Genomic DNA, 25,319 nt, shown 5'->3' on the forward strand with positions numbered 1-25,319 from the left:
TCAAATGAAAACAACTTCTGACAAAATTAGAAACATGTAAAATCAAAAATGTGGCTAGCTAGACTATCTTACTCATATACATGGACGGACGCTTCTCCCTCACTGTCACTGATGCCATGGTTGCCCTTATTTCTATTTTAATTTGTTCACCTTTATTTAACCAGGTCGGCCAGTTGAGAACAAGTTCTCATTTACAACTGCGACCTGTCCAAGATAAAGCAAAGCAGTGCGACAAAAACAACAACACAGAGTTACACATAAACAAACGTACAGTCAATAACACAAAAGAAAAGGAAAATAGAAAAATCTATGTACAGTTTGTGCAAATGTAGAAGAGTAGGAAGGTAGGCAATAAATAGGCCCTAGAGGCGAAATAATTACAATTTTGCATTAATACTGGAGTGATAGATGTGCAGATGATGATGTGCAAGTAGAGATACTGGGGTGCAAAAGAGCAAGAGGGTAAGTAATAATATGGGGAAGAGGTAGTTGAGTGTGCTATTTACAGATTGGCTGTGTACAGGTACAGTGCTCAGCTGCTGATGCTTAAAGTTAGAGAGGGCGATATAAGACTCCAGCTTTAGAGATTTTTGCAATTCTTTCCAGTTATTGGCAGCAGAGAACTGGAAGGAAAGGCGGCCAAAGAAAGTGTGGGCTTTGGGGATGACCAGTGCAATATACCTGCTGGAGCGTGTGCTACGGGTGGGTATTGCTATGGTGACCAGTGAGCTTAGATAAGGTGGGGCTTTACCTAGCAAAGACTTATAGATGACCTGGAGCCAGTGGGTTTGGCGACGGATATGTAGTGAGGGTCAGCCAACGAGAGCATACAGGTCGCAGTGGTAGGTAGTATATGGGTCTTTGGCCACTCAGGAACATTCGCTGTCTTCTTGGTAAGCAACTCCAGTGTAGATTTGGCCTTGTGTTTTAGGTTATTGTTCTGCTGAAAGGTGTATTCATCTCCCAGTGTCTGGTGGAAAGCAGACTGAACCAGGTTTTCATCTAGGATTTTGCCTGTGCTTAGCTTCATTCCGTATCTTTTTTTTTTTCCTGAAAAACTCCCCAGTACTTATCGATTACAGCATACCCATAACATGATGCAGCCACCACTATGCTTGAAAATATGGAGAGTGGTACTCCGTAATGTGTTGTATTGGATTTGCCCCAAATATAACACTTTGTATTCAGGACAAAAAGTTAATTGCTTTGCTACATGATTTGTAATATGTTTATTCTGTACTTCCTCCTTTTCACTCTGTCATTTAGGTTAGTATTGTGGAGTAACTATTATGTTGTTGATCCATCCTCAGTTTTGGCCTATCACAGCCATTAAACTCTCTAACTGTTTTAAAGTCACCATTTGCCTTAGGGTGAAATCCCTGAGTGGTTTCCTTCCTCTCCGGTAACTCAGTTAGGTAGGACACCTGTATCTTTGTAGTGACTGGGTGTATTGATACACCATTCAAAGTGTAATTACTAACTTCACCATGCTCAAAGGGATATTCAATGTCTGCTTATTTTTCTCTCCCATCTACCAATAGGCATTTGTGCGGCATTGGAAAATCTCGACCGAGGGACCTTACAGATAATTGTTTGTGAGGAACAAAGATGAGGTAGTCATTCAAATATCATGTTAAACACTATTATTGCACACAGAGTGAGTGTTGAGTCAACTTATTATGTGACTTGTTAAGCAAATTTATTTAGGCTTGAATACTTATTGACTCAAGACATTTTAGCCTTTTCAACATACTTCCACTTAGACATTATGAGGTATTGTGTGTAGGTCAGTGACCAAACATCTCAATATAACACATTATTGTATTCAGGCAGTTCAAAGAAAATGTGGAAAATGTCAAGGAGTGTGAATACTTTCTGAAGGGTCTGTATGTCTATATGTTTAATATGTGTCTATATGTTTGATATGTGTCTATATGTTTGATATGTGTCTATATGTTTGATATGTGTCTATATGTTTGATATGTGTCTATATGTTTGATATGTGTCTATATGTTTGATATGTGTCTATATGTTTGATATGTGTCTATATGTTTGATATGTGTCTATATGTTTGATATGTGTCTATATGTTTGATATGTGTCTATATGTTTAATATGTTTGATATATGTCTATATGTTTGATATGTGTCTATATGTTTGATATGTGTCTATATGTTTAATATGTTTGATATGTGTCTATATGTTTGATATGTGTCTATATGTTTGATATTTGTCTATATGTTTGATATGTGTCTATATGTTTGATATGTGTCTATATGTTTGATATGTGTCTATATGTTTAATATGTTTGATATGTGTCTATATGTTTGATATGTGTCTATATGTTTGATATGTGTCTATATGTTTAATATGTTTGATATGTGTCTATATGTTTGATATGTGTCTATATGTTTGATATGTGTCTATATGTTTGATATGTGTCTATATGTTTGATATGTGTCTATATGTTTGATATGTGTCTATATGTTTGATATGTGTCTATATGTTTGATATGTGTATATATGTTTAATATGTTTGATATGTGTCTATATGTTTGATATGTTTCTATATGTTTGATATGTGTCTATATGTTTGATATGTGTCTATATGTTTGATATGTGTCTATATGTTTGCTTTAGCGATGTATGTGGTAACACTTTCCATGCCAATAAAGCCATTTGAATTTCAGTGAGAGAGAGAGAGACAGAGAGAGAGAGAGAGAGAGGTAAGGAGAGAGGGAGGGGGAGAGAGAGAGAGAGAGAGAGAGAGGAGAAAGAGAGACACAGGAAACCTTTGAGCGTGAAAAACCCAGCAGCGTTGCAGTTCTTAACTCAAACCGGTGCACCTGGTACCTACTACCATACCCTGTTCAAAGGCACTTACATATTTTGTCTTGCCCATTCACCCTCTGAATGATACACATACACAATCCACATCTCAATTGTCTCAAGGCATAAAAATCATTCTCTAACCTGTCTCCTCCCCTTCATCTACACTGATTGAAGTGAATTTAACAAGTTACAATAAGGGATCATAGCTTTCATCTGGATTCACCTCGTCAGTCTATCTATGTCATGGAAAGAGCAGGGGTACTTAATGTTTTGTCCACTCAGTGAATCCAGCTGTGGCCAGGGAATGAACATCATATCAAACATAATCCTAGTGTTTACCTAGCTAGCGGTGGTACAATCCTAGTGTTTACCTAGCTAGCGGTGGGAGAATCCTAGTGTTTACCTAGCTAGTGGTGGTACAATCCTAGTGTTTACCTAGCTAGTGGTGGTACAATCCTAGTGTTTACCTAGCTAGCGGTGGGAGAATCCTAGTGTTTACCTAGCTAGTGGTGGTACAATCCTAGTGTTTACCTAGCTAGCGGTGGTACAATCCTAGTGTTTACTTAGCTAGCGGTGGTACAATCCTAGTGTTTACCTAGCTAGCGGTGGTACAATCCTAGTGTTTACCTAGCTAGCGGTGGTACAATCCTAGTGTTTACTTAGCTAGCGGTGGTACAATCCTAGTGTTTACCTAGCTAGCGGTGGTACAAATCCTTTACCTTTCAAATGGAAGATACACTGGCTAGGAGCAGTGAAATGTCTTATTTTTACAGAGTCAGCCAGAGTACGGCACCACTCTGTAGCCCTGGAGCCTAGAGAGCGGAGGATATATTAGCAGTTAGCCACCTAGCTCTGCCTGTTAGCCTCTCTAACACATCAATAGGGTAGATCTCTGTGTTCAGCACCTGATATCGCAACAGTTCCTCTGTGCAGACTGGACGCTCCAGTTGACAGGGTCAAGGCGCTCACACTCACCTCACACTCGTTTTCTATCACAATCTATCTTTTTTCAATTTCTCTCTCTCGCACGCACGCACGCAGGCAACAAGCACACACACACACACATACACGCTCAAACACACACACACGCTCACACACACACAGACACACACGCGTGCGCACACACACACACACACAGACACTCAAACACACACAGACACAGACACACACACACAGACACAGACACACACAGGGCTGTGTCACTGTGGTCCCGGCGGCCGTCAGATATCACTGAACCTAAGATCATGCCTATTGAACCAACTAGAACACAGATCCTTTTCTGACAGGACACCATACCACACACCACTGTTATAATGAATCTCCCTGTAGCAAACTGCTGACAATATCGTATAGGGACCGTAAAACACTTCAGCGTCGTCAGCAAGACAAAAGGAGCTGATCGTGGACTAGAGGAAACAGAGGGCCGTGCTCGTCCCCATCCGCATCGACAAGGCTGTTATAGGTTGAGAGCTTCAAGTTCCTCTGTGTCCACATCACTAAGGAACTATCGTGGTCCACATACATCAGCACAGTCGTGAAGAGGGCAAGACAACGCCTATTATCCCTCAGGAAGCTAAAAAGATTTGGCATGGGCTCTCAACTCCTCAAAAAGTTCTACAGCTGCCACCATTGAGAGCATTTTGACTGGCTGCATCACTGCTTGTTTTTTAAAACTCTATTTAGTCAGTTTAGAGCTACAGTTGAAGTCAGAAGTTTACATACACTTAGGTTGGAGTCATTAAAACTTTTTTTTCAACCACTCCACAAATATCTTGTTAAAGGTCTTACTCACATTGGCTATCGAGAGCGTGATCATACTGTCATCCGGAACAGCTGGTGCTCTCAGACATGGTTCAGTGTCGCTTGCCTCGACGTGGGCATAGAAGGCATTTAGCTTGCTTGGCAGGCTTGTGTCACTGGGCAGCTTTTGTAATCTGTGATAGTTTGCAAGTCCTGTCACATCCGACGAGTGTCAAAGCCGGTATAGTAGGATTCGATCTTTGTCTTGTATTGCCACTTTGCCTGTTTGATGGTTCGTCAGAGGTTGTAGCGGGATTTCTTAGAAGCGTCTCCTTAGTGTCACGCTCTTTGAAAGTGGCAGCCTTTAGCTCAGTGCGGATGTTCCCTGTAATCCGTGGCTTCTGATTGGGATATGGACGTACGGTCACTGTCGAGACGACTTCGTCGATGCACTTAATAACAAACTATAGTTTTGGCAAGTACCAAATACTAATTGAGTGTATGTAAACTTCTGACCCACTGGGAATGTGATGAAAGAAATAAAAGCTGAGATCAATCGTTCTCTCTACTATTATTCTGACATTTCACATTCTTAAAATAAAGTGGTGATCCTAACTGACCTAAAAGAGGGAATTTTTACTAGGATTAAATTAAATGTCAGAATTTGTGAAAAACTGAGTTTAAATGTATTTGGCTAAGGTGTATGTAAACTTCAGACTTCAACTGTATATATTGGACCATTCCGCAAGGTTTCGAACAAGCCTCCCATGGGGCAGAGAGATTTTTTCTTTGGATAATCTCATTATCTTTAGGTTGAGAGAAAATGTTGCGGATTTAGAGCCCAGGGATACTTGAAAAAACGGGACAATCTCAACAAGTGTTTAAAGGCCTTGATTGTTTAATTCTAACATTAAATTATTCAAATATGTAATACACATCTCCAAACTTCTTTTTGTGCTCTTTTATAGCACTATATAATGCTCCAGGGCTAATTTCGTTAGCATTTTGGCATGTTTTTATAGATTTTAAACAAAAAACAACATTTAAAAAAAAAAACATTATCCTTTAGCTCTTTCACAGTAAATCAGATTGAAATCATGTCTGGAGGAAACCAGGCACCGCTCATCACCTGGGCAATAAAATTCATACGGTGAAGCATGTTGGTGGCAGCATCATGCTGTGTGCATGTTTTTCAGTGGCAGGGACTGGGAGACTAGTCATGATCAAGGGAAAGATAAACAGAAAAGTACACAGAGATCCTTGATGAAAACCTGTTCCAGAGCGCCCAGGACCTCAGACTGGGACGACGGTTCACCTTCGGGACAAGTGTCTGAATGTTCTTGGAGTGGCCCAGCCAGAGCCTGGACTTGAACATGATCGAACATCTCTGGAGAGACCTGAAAATAGCTGTGCAGCGACGCTCCCCATCCAACCTGACAGAGCTTGAAACGATCTGCATAGAAGAATGGGAGAAAATCCCCGAATACAGATGTGCCAAGCTTGTAGCGTCATACCCAAGAAGACTCAAGGTTGTAATTGCTGCCAAAGGTGCTTCAACAAAGTACTGAGTAAAGGGTCTGAATACTTATGTAAATACGGTATTTATGTTTTTTATTTGTAATAAATATGCTAAACATTTCTAAAAACCTGTTTTCACTTTGTCATTATGGGTTATTATCTGTAGATTGATGAAGATTGTTTTTCTTCATTTAATCGATTTTAGAATAAGGCTGTAACGTAACTAAATGTGGAACACGTGAAGGGGTCTGAATACTTTCCCGAAGGCACTATACATGTCATATTAACTCAGAGCTTTAAAATCCAAAGCAATTCTTACCATGGTCAGTCACATTGCATGTTGCAGTGGCAAGCTAAAGAAGCTAGCTAGTTAACTAGCTGTGTTGGTTAGCCCGGTGAAAACACTTGCTTGCAGGCAGTTGAAGAAAATATCTTCTTCCTCTGTCACCCACCTGATTTAAAAACATATTTTAAATCAATGTTATGATTATAAAATAAAAATATATATATATGCCATTATCCATTAGGAAGATGTGAGAGCTGATCTTCATCTGAACAACATTCAACATTTCAAGGGGCTGCTGCGTCAGTTGGAGGTGGGCTGGGGTGCGAGGCGCGGGAACATTTCAAATTGTGATTGACAGTTCAGGAGAAATAGGTTCTAGGTTCATAGGTATTTTTTTAAAATAACAAGCTAATCTTATTTGTTTCATAAGAGGCAGGCTTCCTTGATAGCAGCCTCATTTTGCATGCAAACCCCACTTTGGGAACCCAATACCAAGAGGTCAATAGACTCAAGATTACAATTCAGCATGATACATGTGGTGCAAAAATATATGTAATTAACATATATTTTGAAATATATTTACATAAATATTCAATGTTGTGCTCAAGTTATATATTTCATAAATATGTAAATATATTTTGATTTCCCCCAAATGTATTTACATATATTATAGTGCATGCGTTTTCTGTATAGGGAGGGAAAGAAAGGGTGTGCGGTCTCCGTTAAGTGTCTGTCGGACTGTCTCTCTGTGTTCTCTTCTACTATTCAATAATATGCAAGTAAACACATTTACTGACCTCACAATAGCCAATGGCTAGTCTTGTTATTGTGAATCTGTAAAAGCAGCTGTTGACTCTCTCTCTCTCTCTCTCTCTCTCTCTCTCTCTCTCTCTCTCTCGCTCTCTCTCTCTCGCTCTCTCTCTCTCGCTCTCTCTCTCGCTCTCTCTCTCGCTCTCTCTCTCGCTCTCTCTCTCGCTCTCTCTCTCGCTCTCTCTCTCGCTCTCTCGCTCTCTCGCTCTCTCTCTCTCTCTCTCTCTCTCTCTCTCTCTCTCTCTCTCTCTCTCTCTACTCTCTACTCTCTACTCTCTACTCTCTACTCTCTACTCTCTCTCTCTCTCTCTCTCTCTCTCCAGAGCATTGGGAAGGGGTCCTTATGGTGTATAGATCCTGAGTACAGGCAGAATTTGATTCAGGCTTTGAAAAAGACACCTTACCATCCTCACACCCAGGTCTTCTCAACGCCACCCACCTCTCCTCAGGCATATCAGAGGTAAGAGACACACACACTTATGCACGCTCGCAAACACACACACACACACACACACACACACACACACACACACACACACACACACACACACACACACACACACACACACACACACACACACACACACACACACGTGCGTACTCACACACACACCAGGGTTTCAGTTAGGAAACTGTGGAACCTGACATTTGACCAGCATGTGGTAGGTTACCTGATTAGGGCGTCTACCCACAATGCTCAGAATGACAGAAATCCCATTTCGATCATGGTAATTCATATTAACAGAACATGCAAGGCGAAGATGCAGTGATGTGCTGTCCTACTCTGATGCACACTATGAAGATGTTACTGTCCACATGTATTTTTCCTCAGCCAACAAGACGAGTAACAAACAGCAGTATCACTAGCCCATGTCAGTCTACTGTCCCCCATAGCAGAAACGTTGACCTATCCTATTGGTCAGCTTGTCGAGAAAGAAATAACCCAATCAGACTCTGGGACAGTTGTGGGACGATAGAGCCCATCTTCATACAACCAGTAGACATAAGATACGTAAAAACATGTTAAAAAGCTATGAATCTGATGCAACACGTCAGAACGTTTAGCTTTATAATGTTGATACACTATTATTTATTCACATTGTCCCCATCGCTGCGTTAATAAGGCAGTAGGCTGAACAAGGCAGTAGGCTACACAAGGCAGTAGGCTACACAAGGCAGTAGGCTACACAAGGCAGTAGGCTGAACAAGGCAGTAGGCTACACAAGGCAGTAGGCTACACAAGGCAGTAGGCTACACAGGGTAGTAGGCTACACAAGGCAATAGGCTACACAAGGCAGTAGTCTACACAAGGCAGTAGGCTACACAAGGCAGTAGGCTACACAAGGCAGTAGGCTGAACAAGGCAGTAGGCTGAACAAGGCAGTAGGCTACACAAGGCAGTAGGCTACACAAGGCAGTAGGCTGAACAAGGCAGTAGGCTACACAAGGCAGTAGGCTACACAAGGCAGTAGGCTACACAAGGCAGTAGGCTGAACAAGGCAGTAGGCTACACAAGGCAGTAGGCTACACAAGGCAGTAGGCTACACAAGGCAGTAGGCTGAACAAGGCAGTAGGCTACACAAGGCAGTAGGCTACACAAGGCAGTAGGCTACACAAGGCAGTAGGCTGAACAAGGCAGTAGGCTACACAAGGCAGTAGGCTACACAAGGCAGTAGGCTACGCAAGGCAGTAGGCTGAACAAGGCAGTAGGCTACACAAGGCAGTAGGCTACACAAGGCAGTAGCTACACAAGGCAGTAGCTACACAAGGCAGTAGCTACACAAGGCAGTAGGCTACACAAGGCAGTAGGCTACACAAGGCAGGTGGTGGTTGTTAACATGACTAGGATTATGCCTTTGGCTACAGGACTGTGAAAGAACGTTGACCTAAAATAATTGTCTCCACAGATATGGCTACACAAGGCAGTAGCTACACAAGGCAGCAGGCTACACAAGGCAGTAGCTACACAAGGCAGTAGGCTACACAAGGCAGTAGACTACACAAGGCAGTAGGCTACACAAGGCAGTAGGCTACGCAAGGCAGTAGGCTACGCAAGGCAGTAGGCTACACAAGGCAGTAGGCTACACAAGGCAGTAGCTACACAAGGCAGTAGGCTACACAAGGCAGTAGCTACACAAGGCTGTAGGCTACACAAGGCAGTAGGCTACACAAGGCAGTAGGCTACACAAGGCACTAGCTACATAAGGCAGTAGGCTACACAAGGCAGTAGGCTACACAAGGCAGTAGGCTACACAAGGCAGTAGGCTACACAAGGCAGTAGGCTACACAAGGCAGTAGCTACACAAGGCAGTAGCTACTCAAGCAGTATGCTACACAAGGCAGTAGCTACACAAGGCAGTAGCTACACAAGGCAGTAGGCTACACAAGGCAGTAGGCTACACAAGGCAGTAGGCTACACAAGGCAGTAGGCTACACAAGGCAGGTGGTGGTTGTTAACATGACTAGGATTATGCCTTTGGCTACAGGACTGTGAAAGAACGTTGACCTAAAATAATTGTCTCCACAGATATGGTCTGGTTTTGCCTAGGCTACTTTGAAGCAATGTAAAACATGCCTCTTATTATGAAGCAAAATGTTCAAAAAAATAAATATTTACTATATGTTTTCAAAATGTATACTGCCTCCAGCTCATTGCAAAGTGGTGTGTGACGCGCTGATGAAGTCTGCTTTCTGTTACTGATGACGAAGTCTGCCATCTGTTACTGATGATGAAGTCTGCCTTCTGTTACTGATGATGAAGTCTGCTTTCTGTTACTGATGATGAAGTCTGCCTTCTGTTACTGATGATGAAGTCTGCCTTCTGTTACTGATGATGAAGTCTGCCTTCTGTTACTGATGATGAAGTCTGCCTTCTGTTACTGATGATGAAGTCTGTCTTCTGTTACTGATGATGAAGTCTGCCTTCTGTTACTGATGATGAAGTCTGCCTTCTGTTACTGATGATGAAGTCTGCCTTCTGTTACTGATGATGAAGTCTGTCTTCTGTTACTGATGATGAAGTCTGCCTTCTGTTACTGATGATGAAGTCTGCCTTCTGTTACTGATGATGAAGTCTGTCTTCTGTTACTGATGATGAAGTCTGCCTTCTGTTACTGATGATGAAGTCTGCCTTCTGTTACTGATGATGAAGTCTGCCTTCTGTTACTGATGATGAAGTCTGCCTTCTGTTACTGATGATGAAGTCTGCCTTCTGTTACTGATGATGAAGTCTGCCTTCTGTTACTGATGATGAAGTCTGTCTTCTGTTACTGATGATGAAGTCTGCCTTCTGTTACTGATGATGAAGTCTGCCTTCTGTTACTGATGATGAAGTCTGTCTTCTGTTACTGATGATGAAGTCTGCCTTCTGTTACTGATGATGAAGTCTGCCTTCTGTTACTGATGATGAAGTCTGCCTTCTGTTACTGATGATGAAGTCTGTCTTCTGTTACTGATGATGAAGTCTGCCTTCTGTTACTGATGATGAAGTCTGCCTTCTGTTACTGATGATGAAGTCTGCCTTCTGTTACTGATGATGAAGTCTGCCTTCTGTTACTGATGATGAAGCCTACCTTCTGTTACTGATGATGAATTCTGCCTTCTGTTACTGATGATGAAGTCTGCCATCTGTTACTGATGATGAAGTGTGCCTTCTGTTACTGATGATGAAGTCTGCTTTCTGTTACTGATGATGAAGTCTGTCTTCTGTTACTGATGATGAAGCCTGCCTTCTGTTACTGATGATGAAGTCTGCCTTCTGTTACTGATGATGAAGTCTGCTTTCTGTTACTGATGATGAAGCCTGCTTTCTGTTACTGATGTTGAAGTCTGCCTTCTGTTACTGATGATGAAGTCTGCTTTCTGTTACTGATGATGAAGTCTGCCTTCTGTTACTGATGATGAAATCTGCCTTCCGTTACTGATGATGAAGTCTGCCTGCTGTTACTGATGATGAAGTCTGCCTTCTGTTACTGATGATGAAGCCTGCCTTCCGTTACTGATGATGAAGCCTGCCTTCCGTTACTGATGATGAAGTCTGCCTTCCGTTACTGAAGATGAAGTCTGCCTTCCGTTACTGATGATGAAGTCTGCCTTCTGTTACTGATGATGAAGTCTGCTTTCTGTTACTGATGATGAAGTCTGCCTTCCGTTACTGATGATGAAGTCTGCCTTCCGTTACTGATGATGAAGTCTGCCTTCTGTTACTGATGATGAAGTCTGCCTTCTGTTACTGATGATGAAGTCTGCTTTCTGTTACTGATGATGAAGTCTGCCTTCTGTTACTGATGATGAAGCCTGCTTTCTGTTACTGATGATGAAGTCTGCCTTCTGTTACCGCTGATGAAGTCTGCTTTCTGTTACTGATGATGAAGTCTGCCTTCTGTTACCGCTGATGAAGTCTGCTTTCTGTTACTGATGATGAAGTCTGCTTTCTGTTACTGATGATGAAGTCTGCTTTCTGTTACTGATGATGAAGTCTGCCTTCTGTTACTGATGATGAAGTCTGCCTTCTGTTACTGATGATGACGCCTGCTTTCCGTTACTGATGATGAAGTCTGCTTTCTGTTACTGATGATGACGCCTGCTTTCCGTTACTGATGATGAAGTCTGCCTTCTGTTAGCGACGCAGTCATCCGTTATCGTTTATGATGATGTAGCAGTAGCTCTCACTGTCTGACAGATGTTTTCGCTCAAAGGCTCTGTATCTGTACGCATGTGATAAATATGATACTTAACCAATATAATGTACACACGTGGCAATTTAATTACACTAAAATATGTAAATTAACCTACAGACCAATAAGCATGACCATACAAATGTATTTCCATCAGATACATAAAGACCTCACCCCAGGCATATCAAAGGTAAAATGCAAATAGAGGAGTAACTAGTGATCCACCCCCACATGTCGACCCCCTGCCTGGTCTCTCCTTCCCCTCACATGACACCCTTCTGTGGGCTGGTTAACACCACTGCCACACCAGGCCACACGAGAGAGAGAGAAAGAGAGACAGAGAGAGAGGGAGAGAGAGACAGAGAGAGAGGGAGACAAAGAGAGTGGGAGAGAGAGGGGAGGATGAGGAGGAAGAGGAGAGAGGAGGAGGAAGATGAGAGAGAGGGGAGGAGGAGGAAGAGGAGAGATAGGGGAGGAGGAGGAAGAGGAGAGCGAGAGGAGGAGGAAGAGGAGAGCGAGGGGAGGAGGAGGAAGAGGAGAGCGAGGGGAGGAGGAGAGAGGGGGGAGGAAGAGGAGAGAGAGGAGAGGAGGAGGAAGAGAAGAGAGAGGGGAGGAGAAGGAAGATGAGAGAGAGGAGAGGAGGAAGAGGAGAGAGGGGGGAAGAAGAGGAGAGAGGGGAGGAGGAGGAAGAGAAGAGAGGGGGTCGGAAGAGGAGAGAGAGGGGAGGAGGAGGAAGAGAAGAGAGAGGGGAGGAGGAGGAAGATGAGAGAGAGGAGAGGAGGAAGAAGAGGAGAGAGAAGGGAGGAAGAAGAGAGAGAGGAGGAGGAGGAAGAGGAGAGAGGGGGGAAGAAGAGGAGAGAGGGGAGGAGGAGGAAGAGGAGAGAGTGGGAGGAAAAGGAGAGAGGGGGAGGAAGAGGAGAGAGGGGGGAGGAGGAGGAAGAAAGGGAGAGATAAGGGAGGAAGAGGAGAGAGAGGGGAGGGGGAAGAAGAGGAGAGATAGGGGAGAAAGAGGAGAGGGGGGAGGAGGAGGACGAGGAGATAGGGGAGGAGGAGGAGAGAGAGGGGAGGAGGAAGAAGAGGAGAGCAATACAAGGAGCTAGAGATAGTTTGAGTTTCACTTTATTTGAGTCTTGCATGATGTCATGATGTCATGATGTTTCTATCTCTCTCCTTTCCCCTATCTCTTTCCCTCCATTTTTCTTTCCAACTTTCCCTCCCCCTTCCAACTCTCCCTCCCTCCCTCCCTCCCTCCCTCCCTCCCTCCCTCCCTCCCTGTCCAGATGGTATGTCTCTGTGGTAGAGGCTGTAATAAAGTGTTTATTTGGCCACTGGGGCTTGGAGCAGAATGCTGCTTTTTATAGCTGCCTTATACTCTGCACGCTCATACACACACATGCTGACACAAACACACACACACACTGATGCACGCTCATACACACACATGCTGACACAAACACACACACACACTGATGCACGCTCATACACACACATGCTGACACAAACACACACACACACTGATGCACGCTCATACGCACACATGCTGACACAAACACACACACACACTGATGCACGCTCATACACACACATGCTGACACAAACACACACACACACTGATGCACGCACATGCATGCACACAAACACGCTGACACAAACACATGCACACGCAAGCATGCACGCTCACACAAACACGCACAAAACAGTTTTTAAATTCCTTGTGTTTATAGTGTGTGTGTGTTTTCAAGGACAGTTAGTACAGCAGGTTTAGAGCATGCCAGCATTGACTGAAAGAGAGAAAAATAATAACAGAGAGGGAGAGATGAAACGAGAAAGAAAGCGAGAGGCCCCTCTGTACTGCCACTTCACGCGGGCACAGACAGGGCTAGATTTCTCTCGCTTTCTCTCGCTCTCTCTCTCTCCTTCTCTCTCTCTCTCTCTCTATCTATCTCCCTCTCTCTCTCTCCTTCTCTCTCTCTCCTCTCTCTCTCTCCCTCTCCCCCTCTCCCCCTCTCTCTCCGCTCCATACTGAACAGCTGGTCTGGCTGAGGTTCTCTGCTGAGCGTTTGCCCTTCCCGGGTGATTAGAGCCGCCGTTGCTACGGCAACAGCGACACCTCTATGGCAACGCATAACCAAGGGAGAGACAGGTGCGGTTGCATCACCGCAGCGATTTGTTACCTGGCAAAAAGGACGGGCCATTAGCACGCGAAATACGCCATCGTCAAGGCAACACATGGGCTCACCATGGCAACAGCAGATGGCTTGGAGCCTATTCTGGGGTTGCGCTTGTGTGTGTGTGTGTGTCGTTAGCTACCTGCTTTTGTGCGTGTTCATGAGAAGCCATAGAAGCGTGCATTATGGGAGATGACAAGTGGAGGGCCACTCGCTGGAGGAGATTAATTTTAGATGGAGAGAGAGAGGGAGGAGAGGGGAGGAGAGGAGAGGAGAGAAACACACTCACTGTCTATCTAAATAAGCACTTCACTAGAGGGAGTTTTTCCTCTCTCTCTCCCTCCTCCATATTCCCCTGTCTCTCTCTCTCTCCCTCCTCATATTCCCCTGTCTGTCTCTCTCTCCCTCCTCCATATTCCCCTGTCTGTCTCTCTCTCCCTCCTCCATATTCCCCTGTCTATCTCTCTCTCCCTCCTACATATTCCCCTGTTTCTCTCTCTCTCCCTCCTCCATATTTCCCTGTCTCTCTCTCTCTCTCTCCCTCCCTCATATTCCCCTGTCTGTCTCTCTCTCCCTCCTCCACATTCCCCTGTCTCTCTCTCTCTCCCTCCTTCATATTCTCATGTCTGTCTCTCTCTCCCTCCTCCACATTCCCCTGTCTGTCTCTCTCTCTCCCCCATATTCCCCTGTCTGTCTCTCTCTCCCTCCGCCATATTCCCCTGTCTCTCTCTCTCCCTCCTCCACATTCCCCTGTCTCTCTCTCTCTCCCTCCTACATATTCCTCTGTCTCTCTCTCTCCCTCCTCCACATTCCCCTGTTTCTCTCTCTCTCCCTCCTCCATATTCCCCTGTCTCTCTCTCTCTCCCTCCTCATATTCCCCTGTCTCTCTCTCTCTCCCTCCTCCATATTCCCCTGTCTCTCTCTCTCTCTCCCTCCTCCATATTCCCCTGTCTCTCTCTCTCTCCCTCCTCCATATTCCCCTCTCTCTCTCTCTCCCTCCTCCATATTCCCCTCTCTCTCTCTCTCTCTCTCTCTCTGAAATTCCTTTCTCTGATTGTCTATAAGAAATAATAATGGGGCATCCTCGTAGTTTGCCGGATCAGAAATGAAACTTGAGAAATGGGGTGCTGCAGGAGTCCCTGGCACCAGCAGGCCCTTAGATTAGCTCGTGCCCGTAGGGTGTGGGGCAGCGAGGGAAAATGGTTGGCAAAAGGATTGAAAAGGAGATTATTGGAATCAAGTGAAAGGGCCTGTTGCCTTCATCGAGTGGAGTAAAGTGGAGTGGAACGATTACAGTCAAGATGGGAACACAATCTGATTTGGTAGAGGTTTGTGTGTGCGTGCGTGCGTGTGGTGTGTTTCTCTGTGTGTGTGTGTAGTGTGTGCGTGTGTGTGGTGTGTTTCTGTGTGTGTGTGTGTGTAGTGTGTGCGTGTGTGTGTGTGTGTGTGTGTGTGTGTGTGTGTGTGTGTGTGTGTGTGTGTGTGTGTGTGTGTGTGTGTGTGTGTGTGTGTGTGTGTGTGTGTGTGTGTGTGTGTTTGGTGTGTGTTGTAGAACCCCAGCTGGTCACACAGAGTAAAAGCTTAAAGAAAGGCTAGGAGAGAAGGAGAGAGGGATGAGGGAGAGAGAGGGAGATAGAGAGAGATATATATAAAAGATATACATATATATAAAGAGAGAGAGAGAGATAAAGAGAGAGAGAGGTAGCAAAATAGTAGAGGGACAGAGAGAGACACAGAGAGATAGAGAAAGAGAGAGGGGGAGGTAGCAAGAGATTAGAGGGACAGAGAGAGAGGGGGAGAGGGACAGAGAGAGAGAGAGAGACAGAGAGAGAGAGAGAGACAGAGAGAGAGAGAGAGACAGAGTGAGAGACAGAGACAGAGAGAGAGAGAGAGAGAGAGGGACGGAGAGAGGGACAGAGAGAGGGGGAGGTAGCAAGAGATTAGAGGGACAGAGAGAGACTCGGGGAGAGAGAGAACGTGAGAGAGAGAGGGACAGAGAGAGAGACAGAGAGAGAGAGAGAGACAGAGTGAGAGACAGAGTGAGAGAGAGAGAGAGAGATGGAGAGAGAGAGAGAGGGACAGAGAGAGAGAGAGGGACATAGAGAGAGAGACAGAGTGAGAGACAGAGTGAGAGAAAGATGAGAGAGAGAGAGAGATGGAGAGAGGGAGAGAGTGAGAGAGAGTGAGAGAGAGAGAGAGAGAGGGGGACAGAGGAAGAAAGGAAAGCGTTACAGGGAGGGGGGAAAGGAGGGGAAATTAAAGCGTTATAGAGAGCTAGGTTTTGAGAAGAGAGAGAGAGTTTGAGAGGAGGACAGAAACCGAGGGAGGAAGGGAGGGAGGAAGGAAGGGAGGAAGGGAGGAGAGAGAGAGGGAAGGAGAGGCTTGTGCCAGAAGCCCATGTCTTTTTCATAAAAATACAAACAAAGAATGCTGTGCTCGCTGGCGTCCCGCGGTGTACACACATGTTAATGCTGCACTCTCTAGCTCCACTCTGCTCTACGCCATTAAACCCCTCTCTCCTCATCCCAGACCTAGTACTTACTGACTAGTAACAACTAGTGATGAGGCATTTGGGAACAATTTGTTTTTTTCGAGTGTCATTTTACAAGTGTCATTCAAACAAATGACTGGTCCAATAAGCCCCCTATGGTGAACGACATGTGAACGAGAGGCTCGTAGAATCATGACTCAAGTTTTCAGTTCGTCGTTCGCCCCTAAGTGTTCCTGCATGTTCTGGGCAGTAATGATTCAAATGAACGAAAATGAGTCGAAAGATTCCTTCTTTTGACTGAACGACTCCAAAAGATCAGAGTCAATAAAAAGAGCTGAACTTCCCATCACTAATAGTGATTCAACACCAGAGCAGTGTCCACAACTTCCCATCACTAATAGTGATTCAACACCAGAGCAGTGTCCACAACTTCCCATCACTAATAGTGATTCAACACCAGAGCAGTGTCCACAACTTCCCATCACTAATAGTGATTCCACACCAGAGCAGTGTCCACAACTTCCCATCACTAATAGTGATTCAACACCAGAGCAGTGTCCACAACTTCCCATCACTAATAGTGATTCAACACCAGAGCAGTGTCCACAACTTCCCATCCCTAATAGTGATTCAACACCAGAGCAGTGTCCACAACTTCCCATCACTAATAGTGATTCAACACCAGAGCAGTGTCCACAACTTCCCATCACTAATAGTGATTCAACACCAGAGCAGTGTCCACAACTTCCCATCACTAATAGTGATTCAACACCAGAGCAGTGTCCACAACTTCCCATCACTAATAGTGATTCAATACCAGAGCAGTGTCCACAACTTCCCATCACTAATAGTGATTCAACACCAGAGCAGTGTCCACAACTTCCCATCACTAATAGTGATTCAACACCAGAGCAGTGTCCACAACTTCCCATCACTAATAGTGATTCAATACCAGAGCAGTGTCCACAACTTCCCATCACTAATAGTGATTCAACACCAGAGCAGTGTCCACAACTTCCCATCACTAATAGTGATTCAACACCAGAGCAGTGTCCACAACTTCCCATCACTAATAGTGATTCAACAGCAGAGCAGTGTCCACAACTTCCCATCACTAATAGTGATTCAACACCAGAGCAGTGTCCACAACTTCCCATCACTAATAGTGATTCAACACCAGAGCAGTGTCCACAACTTCCCATCATTAAATAGTGATTCAACAGCAGAGCAGTGTCCACAACTTCCCATCACTAATAGTGATTCAACACCAGAGCAGTGTACACAAATTCCCATCACTAATAGTGATTCAACACCAGAGCAGTGTCCACAACTTCCCATCACTAATAGTGATTCAACACCAGAGCAGTGTCCACAACTTCCCATCACTAATAGTGATTCAACAGCAGAGCAGTGTCCACAACCTCCCATCACTAATAGTGATTCAACACCAGAGCAGTGTCCACAACTTCCCATCACTAATAGTGATTCAACACCAGAGCAGTGTCCACAACTTCCCATCACTAATAGTGATTCAACACCAGAGCAGTGTCCACAACTTCCCATCACTAATAGATTCAATACCAGAGCAGTGTCCACAACTTCCCACCACTAATAGTGATTCAACACCAGAGCAGTGTACACAACTTCCCATCACTAAATAGTGATTAAACACCAGAGCAGTGTCCACAACTTCCCATCACTAATAGTGATTCAACACCAGAGCAGTGTCCACAACTTCCCATCACTAATAGTGATTCAACACCAGAGCAGTGTCCACAACTTCCCATCACTAATAGTGATTCAACACCAGAGCAGTGTCCACAACTTCCCATCACTAATAGATTCAATACCAGAGCAGTGTCCACAACTTCCCATCACTAATAGTGATTCAACAGCAGAGCAGTGTCCACAACTTCCCATCACTAATAGTGATTCAACACCAGAGCATTGTCCACAACTTCCCATCACTAATAGTGATTCAACACCAGAGCAGTGTCCACAACTTCCCATCACTAATAGTGATTCAACACCAGAGCAGTGTCCACAACTTCCCATCACTAATAGTGATTCAACACCAGAGTAGTGTCCACAACTTCCCATCACTAATAGTGATTCATCACCAGAGCAGTGTCCACAACTTCCCATCACTAATAGTGATTCAATACCAGAGTAGTGTCCACAACTTCCCATCACTAATAGTGATTCATCACCAGAGCAGTGTCCACAACTTCCCATCACTAATAGTGATTCATCACCAGAGCAGTGTCCACAACTTCCCATCACTAATAGTGATTCATCACCAGAGCAGTGTCCACAACTTCCCATCACTAATAGATTCAATACCAGAGCAGTGTCCACAACTTCCCATCACTAATAGTGATTCAACACCAGAGCAGTGTCCACAACTTCCCATCACTAATAGTGATTCATCACCAGAGCAGTGTCCACAACTTCCCATCACTAATAGATTCAATACCAGAGCAGTGTCCACAACTTCCTATCACTAATAGTGATTCATCACCAGAGCAGTGTCCACAACTTCCCATCACTAATAGATTCAATACCAGAGCATTGTCCACAACTTCCCATCACTAATAGTGATTCATCACCAGAGCAGTGTCCACAACTTCCCATCACTAATAGTGATTCATCACCAGAGCAGTGTCCACAACTTCCCATCACTAATAGTGATTCATCACCAGAGCAGTGTCCACAACTTCCCATCACTAATAGATTCAATACCAGAGCAGTGTCCACAACTTCCCATCACTAATAGTGATTCAACACCAGAGCAGTGTCCACAACTTCCCATCACTAATAGTGATTCAACACCAGAGCAGTGTCCACAACTTCCCATCACTAATAGTGATTCATCACCAGAGCAGTGTCCACAACTTCCCATCACTAATAGTGATTCAACACCAGAGCAGTGTCCACAACTTCCCATCACTAATAGTGATTCATCACCAGAGCAGTGTCCACAACTTCCCATCACTAATAGTGATTCATCACCCAAGCAGTGTCCACAACTTCCCATCACTAATAGTGATTCAACACCAGAGCAGTGTCCACAACTTTCCATCACTAATAGTGATTAATCACCAGAGCAGTGTCCACAACTTCCCATCACTAATAGATTCAATACCAGAGCAGTGTCCACAACTTCCCATCACTAATAGTGATTCAACACCAGAGCAGTGTCCACAACTTCCCATCACTAATAGTGATTCATCACCAGAGCAGTGTCCACAACTTCCCATCACTAATAGTGATTCATCACCCAAGCAGTGTCCACAACTTCCCATCACTAATAGTGATTCATCACCAGAGCAGTGTCCACAACTTCCCATCACTAATAGTGATTCAACACCAGAGCAGTGTCCACAACTTCCCATCACTGACAACAACACACTCAGTGTGTCAATGCCAGTTTCACTTCTGTTAAATAGTGTGTCTGAAGACTTAGGGCAGGATCCTGAGATGCACAAATGTACACACACACACACACACACACCTCCACGTCTTAGACGGGCTTCAAAGTCTACTGAACAGAAAACAGGTGTAGGGTCACTTCCATCAAAACACTAGCAGCTGTTTCCATGTTAGTGTGAAGCTTCTGGTTCGACACTGTCTTCAGTCACTTCATCCCTTTAAACCCAGCTCTGTGTTGTTGTTGTTGCCCGACAGAAGAAAGTCCAACCAGGCTACAATCTTTAGCCAGGATACTGAGTTAGTCTGGGTTTGCAGTTCAGTTCCACAGCTGATGTGCAATTTGAGAAGAAGTTGTTAACATCTGACCAACCATACAACCAAACTTATTCTTAAAGGTGAAGCCTAAGTTATGGTCAACCCAGGGTTTATTTCTGTCTGTGTACAGAAAACAGAAAACCTAAAAATGAAGAACATATTGGTTTGCCTATTACAGACCACATATACTAGCTATCTTGGTGTATGTTGTTTATGCTGCAGAGTTTATATAGCGAGGGAGGACAAAGAGAACAAAGTGAAAAAGGAGGAGTGAAAAGAGCTGTCTGTGTTTGAGCTGTCCGTGTTTGAGCTGTCCGTGTTTGAGCTGTCTGTGTTTGAGCTGTCTGTGTTTTAGCTGTTCGTGTTTTAGCTGTCTGTGTTTTAGCTGTCCGTGTTTTAGCTGTCCGTGTTTTAGCTGTCTGTGTTTTAGCTGTCCGTGTTTTAGCTGTCCGTGTTTTATCTGTCTGTGTTTGAGCTGTCTGTGTTTGAGCTGTCCGTGTTTGAGCTGTCCGTGTTTTAGCTGTCCGTGTTTGAGCTGTCCGTGTTTTAGCTGTCTGTGTTTTAGCTGTCTGTGTTTTAGATGTCCGTGTTTGAGCTGTCTGTGTTTTAGCTGTCCGTGTTTTAGATGTCCGTGTTTTAGATGTCTGTGTTTTAGCTGTCCGTGTTTGAGCTGTCTGTGTTTGAGCTGTCTGTGTTTGAGCTGTCCGTGTTTTAGCTGTCTGTGTTTTAGCTGTCCGTGTTTGAGCTGTCCGTGTTTGAGCTGTCTGTGTTTGAGCTGTCTGTGTTTGAGCTGTCCGTGTTTTAGCTGTCTGTGTTTTAGCTGTCCGTGTTTGAGCTGTCCGTGTTTGAGCTGTCTGTGTTTTAGCTGTCCGTGTTTGAGCTGTCCGTGTTTGAGCTGTCTGTGTTTTAGCTGTCTGTGTTTTAGCTGTCTGTGTTTGAGCTGGCTGTGTTTTAGCTGTCCGTGTTTGAGCTGTCCGTGTTTGAGCTGTCCGTGTTTTAGCTGTCTGTGTTTTAGCTGTCTGTGTTTTAGCTGTCCGTGTTTGAGCTGTCTGTGTTTTAGCTGTCTGTGTTTGAGCTGTCTGTGTTTTAGCTGTCTGTGTTTTAGCTGTCCGTGTTTTAGCTGTCTGTGTTTGAGCTGTCTGTGTTTGAGCTGTGTTAACTTCTTATGGCTGCAAGGGGCAGCACTGAGTAACATGGAAAGAGGTGGCCATTTCAAACGGCCTCCTACTCAATTCTTGCTCGTACAATATGCATATCATCATTACTATTGGATAGAAAACACTCTCTAGTTTCTTAAACCGTTTGAATTATTTCTCTAAGTGAACCAGAACTCTTTCTGCAGACCATTTCCTATCCGGAAGTGAGATTTCCAAATGTGAGGTCTTTTTTCAAGAGCTTGTCTATAAAAGGGCATGTCACTTGGGACTATAGAAACACGTCATACGCCTTCCCTTGGGTGTCATGCGGAACTGAGAGCAGAAATGACTTGAATATCTCGTTCAGGGATTGAATACACCATCTTGGAGTGAGAGGACCGCCATTATTTTTTGATTCGAAGGCGCGAAGTTGTACCTGGAATTGCCTCCTGGAAAACCATCGTTATAGGTGAATATGATCTCCGGCTTCGATTTTACTTGATACATGTCACAATATCATCCTAAAGTATGTTTTTTCAATATAATTTAATTATATTATTGAAATTTATTCGTGACTTTAGACGTGATGCGTTGGAAGAATTTTTTCAAGAAGGAGAGGTTAGCGCCGCACGGCCAGTGTGCTTGCTAATTCAAGAGGAAAATAGTTCGTTCTGGATCCAAACAAAGACGGTACTGGACAATGGACCCCTTTACAACATTCTGATGGAAGATCAACAAAGATAAGGACCCAATTTGGGATGCTATTTGATATATCTGTCGAGCTGTGCAATCGCTACCGATTACTTGGAATCAATGCTGTTGTGTGTTAGCTATTGCAGTTGGCTAATATAACGATATATTGTGTTTTCGCTGTAAAACACTTAAAAAATCGGAAATATTGGCTCTATTCACAAGATCTTGTCTTTCATTTTGCTATACACCATATATTTTTCTGAAATGTTTTATGATGAGTAATTAGGTAGTTGACGTTGGTGTCTGTATTTACTCTGGCTACTCCCGTGCTATTTCTGACTGTAGCTATGATGGTAGCATCAATGTAAAACTGATTTATAGCTCAAATATGCAAATTTTTCGAACAAAATATAGATTTATTGTGTAACATGTTATAGGACTGTCATCTGAGGAAGTTGTTTCTAGGTTTGTTTGGTTGGATCTTGGTTAGTTAGGTTGGCTTTGTGTATGCTACCTGTGCTGTGAAAAATGTCTGTCCTCTTTTGTATTTGGTGGTGAACTAACATAAATATACGTGGTGTTTTTGCTGTAAAACATTTTAAAAATCGGACACGTTGGCTGGATTAACAAAATGTTTATCTTTCAAATGCTGTATTGGACTTGTTAATGTGTGAAAGTTAAATATAAAAAAATAATAGATTTTGAATTTCGCGCCCTACAATTGAGCTGGATGTTGTCATAAGTGTACCGACATCGGGCTTGCAGCCCAAACACGTTAAAGCCTTTTTGAAATCTGACAAAGTGGCTGGATTAACAAGAAGTTAAGCTTTTAAACGATGTAAGACACTTGTATTTTCATAAATGTTTAATATTACGAATTTAATTTTGCGCTCTGCAATTTCACCAGATGTTGTCGAGATGGTGGTGCTAGCGCCCCACCTATCCACTTTAAAGTGTATTGTTCAAGCTAGCTCTGTGTAGTAATATTATTTGTATCTCAGAAGTAATTTGCATTGCTAGATATACCCTAATATTAGCTAGCTAGCTAACATTTAACTAGTTAGTATCCTATTGATTTATTTTTTGTCCCAAAATAATTCAATAAAATCAGTGAATATTATGTAGGTCTACTAGGGTAACTTGGGTTAAACCTACTATACAGTGTAACACGCCCCTCCCTGTACTTCTCACAGAAACCACATCATGCCACAATCCCCCCCCCCCCCAACACTTCCACTGGTCTTTCTCAGATAAAAATGTAATATGTCACAATGCAACAATTTTTTAAGTCACTCCGGACAATTTTTTGAGGTATGGTGGCATTTTACCCCAAGTTACCCTACAATTGACCCATGTTACGTTTAGCCCTCCTCTCCACTATGCACCAAGGGGCCATGGTTCCGGTCTAGAACCACTGTTTCCACTGCTCCTACAGTTTTGCTTCGGTACTGCAGTTTAACTGACGCCCGGCCCAGAATGACCATTTCTTTACACGGCCACATAGAGAAGTCAGATTTGGACATTCCTAATAAGACACTTTAGTCATCAACTTTGTGCACAAAAAAATCCTTTACATTATTCAAGTAATAGGTAGCCTAGTGGTTAGAGCGTCGGACTAGGAACCGAAAGGTTGCGAGATGGAATCCGTGAGCTGACATGGTACAACTCTGTTGTTCTGCCCCTGAACAAGGCAGTTAACCCACTGTTCCGAGGCCGTTATTGAAAATAAGAATTTGTTCATAACTGACTTGCAAAGTTAAATAAAGGTGAAATGTAGGCAGGTTTTTGTTCCATCAATCACAGCCGATATCTGCCATGTTTTTGGATGATGTGATGACATCGTCGCTGCTCACGCTGCACCTTGTACACATTGAGTGCTAGTGGACATGTGATATTGGTTCGTAAAAACCAGACACAATCCGGATATAGGCAGTCCATGAATGGGCGTATGTGAACGTGAGAAGATTACCTTGAAAACAACCGGCGGACATTTTGGACACAGTCTCCAGTTCTTATTATACGTCTTGCACTATGACCTCACGGCAAATTGCGGAGCGGTAACCTGCTTAGTCATGACGCTGCTAAAAATATGGGTTTAAAATGGTGTAGTTTCCGCATATTTAGGAGTTGAGAAATAAATCAAGTTGGAATGGAAAGCTAGGCTTGCACTCTAAAACTGCTGTTTTCCCCGCGATTTCAAGAATTGTTGTGTGTTGACTGCTTGTCAGAATGCAGGTTTCCCTTCCTAAAGCGTTCGGGAACTTGAATACAGGTTTCCCCCCCTATGGCGTTCGTAACTTAAATACAGGTTTCTCTTTCTAAGGCGATTGTAACTTCAATGCAGGTTTCCCTCCCTAAAGCGTTCGGGAACTTGAATACAGGTTTCCCTCCCTAAAGCGTTCGGGATCTTGAATACAGGTTTCCCTCCCTAAAGCGTTCGGGATCTTGAATACAGGTTTCCCTCCCTAAGGCGTTCGTAACTTAAATACAGGTTTCTCTTCCTAAGGCGATTGTAACTTCAATGCAGGTTTCCCTCCCTAAAGCGTTCGGGAACTTGAATACAGGTTTCCCTCCCTAAAGCGTTCGGGAACTTGAATACAGGTTTCCCTCCCTAAAGCGTTCGGGAACTTGAATACAGGTTTCCCTCCCTATGGCGTTCATAACTTAAATACAGGTTTCCCTCCCTATGGCGTTCGTAACTTAAATACAGGTTTCCCTCCCTAAGGCAATTGTAACTTAAATACAGGTTTCCCTCCCTATGGCGTTCGTAACTTAAATACAGGTTTCCCTCCCTAAGGCAATTGTAACTTCAATGCAGGTTTCTCTTCCTAAGGCGATTGTAACTTCAATACAGGTTTCCCTCTTTAAGGTGTTCATAAATTAAATACAGGTTTCCCTCTTTAACCTGTTTGGGGTGCAGCCCGACACCGGTACACTTATGACAACATCCAGCTCAAGTGCAGGGCGCGAAATTCAAAAGATTTTTTTTTTAAATATTTAACTTTCACACATTAACAAGTCCAAGACACCAGATGAAAGGTGCACATCTTGTGAATCAAGCCAACATGTCCGATTTTTAAAATGTTTTACAGGGAAGACACAATATGTAAATCTATTAGCTAACCACGTTAGCAAAAGACACCAATATTCTTACTCCATCAGTTTATGACTCCATCAGTAGCTATCACAAATTCGGCCAAATAAAGATAAAAATAGCCACTAACC

At 43.8% G+C, this 25,319-nt stretch overlaps 1 protein-coding gene across 2 annotated transcripts in view; it reads left to right on the forward strand.

Annotated features, from left to right (window-relative positions):
• Positions 1 to 25,319, forward strand: part of LOC129813200 (forkhead box protein N3-like) — a 228,440-nt gene that overhangs the window by 107,340 nt on the left and 95,781 nt on the right. For both annotated transcript variants that reach the window (XM_055865470.1, XM_055865469.1), the window contains exon 3: positions 7,508 to 7,644. In XM_055865470.1, coding sequence (XP_055721445.1) covers positions 7,508 to 7,644 — 137 coding nt within the window. The remainder of the gene's footprint in view (positions 1 to 7,507; positions 7,645 to 25,319) is intronic.

This window comes from Salvelinus fontinalis, chromosome 16 (assembly GCF_029448725.1).
Source record: "Salvelinus fontinalis isolate EN_2023a chromosome 16, ASM2944872v1, whole genome shotgun sequence".
Classification (NCBI taxonomy): domain Eukaryota; kingdom Metazoa; phylum Chordata; class Actinopteri; order Salmoniformes; family Salmonidae; genus Salvelinus; species Salvelinus fontinalis.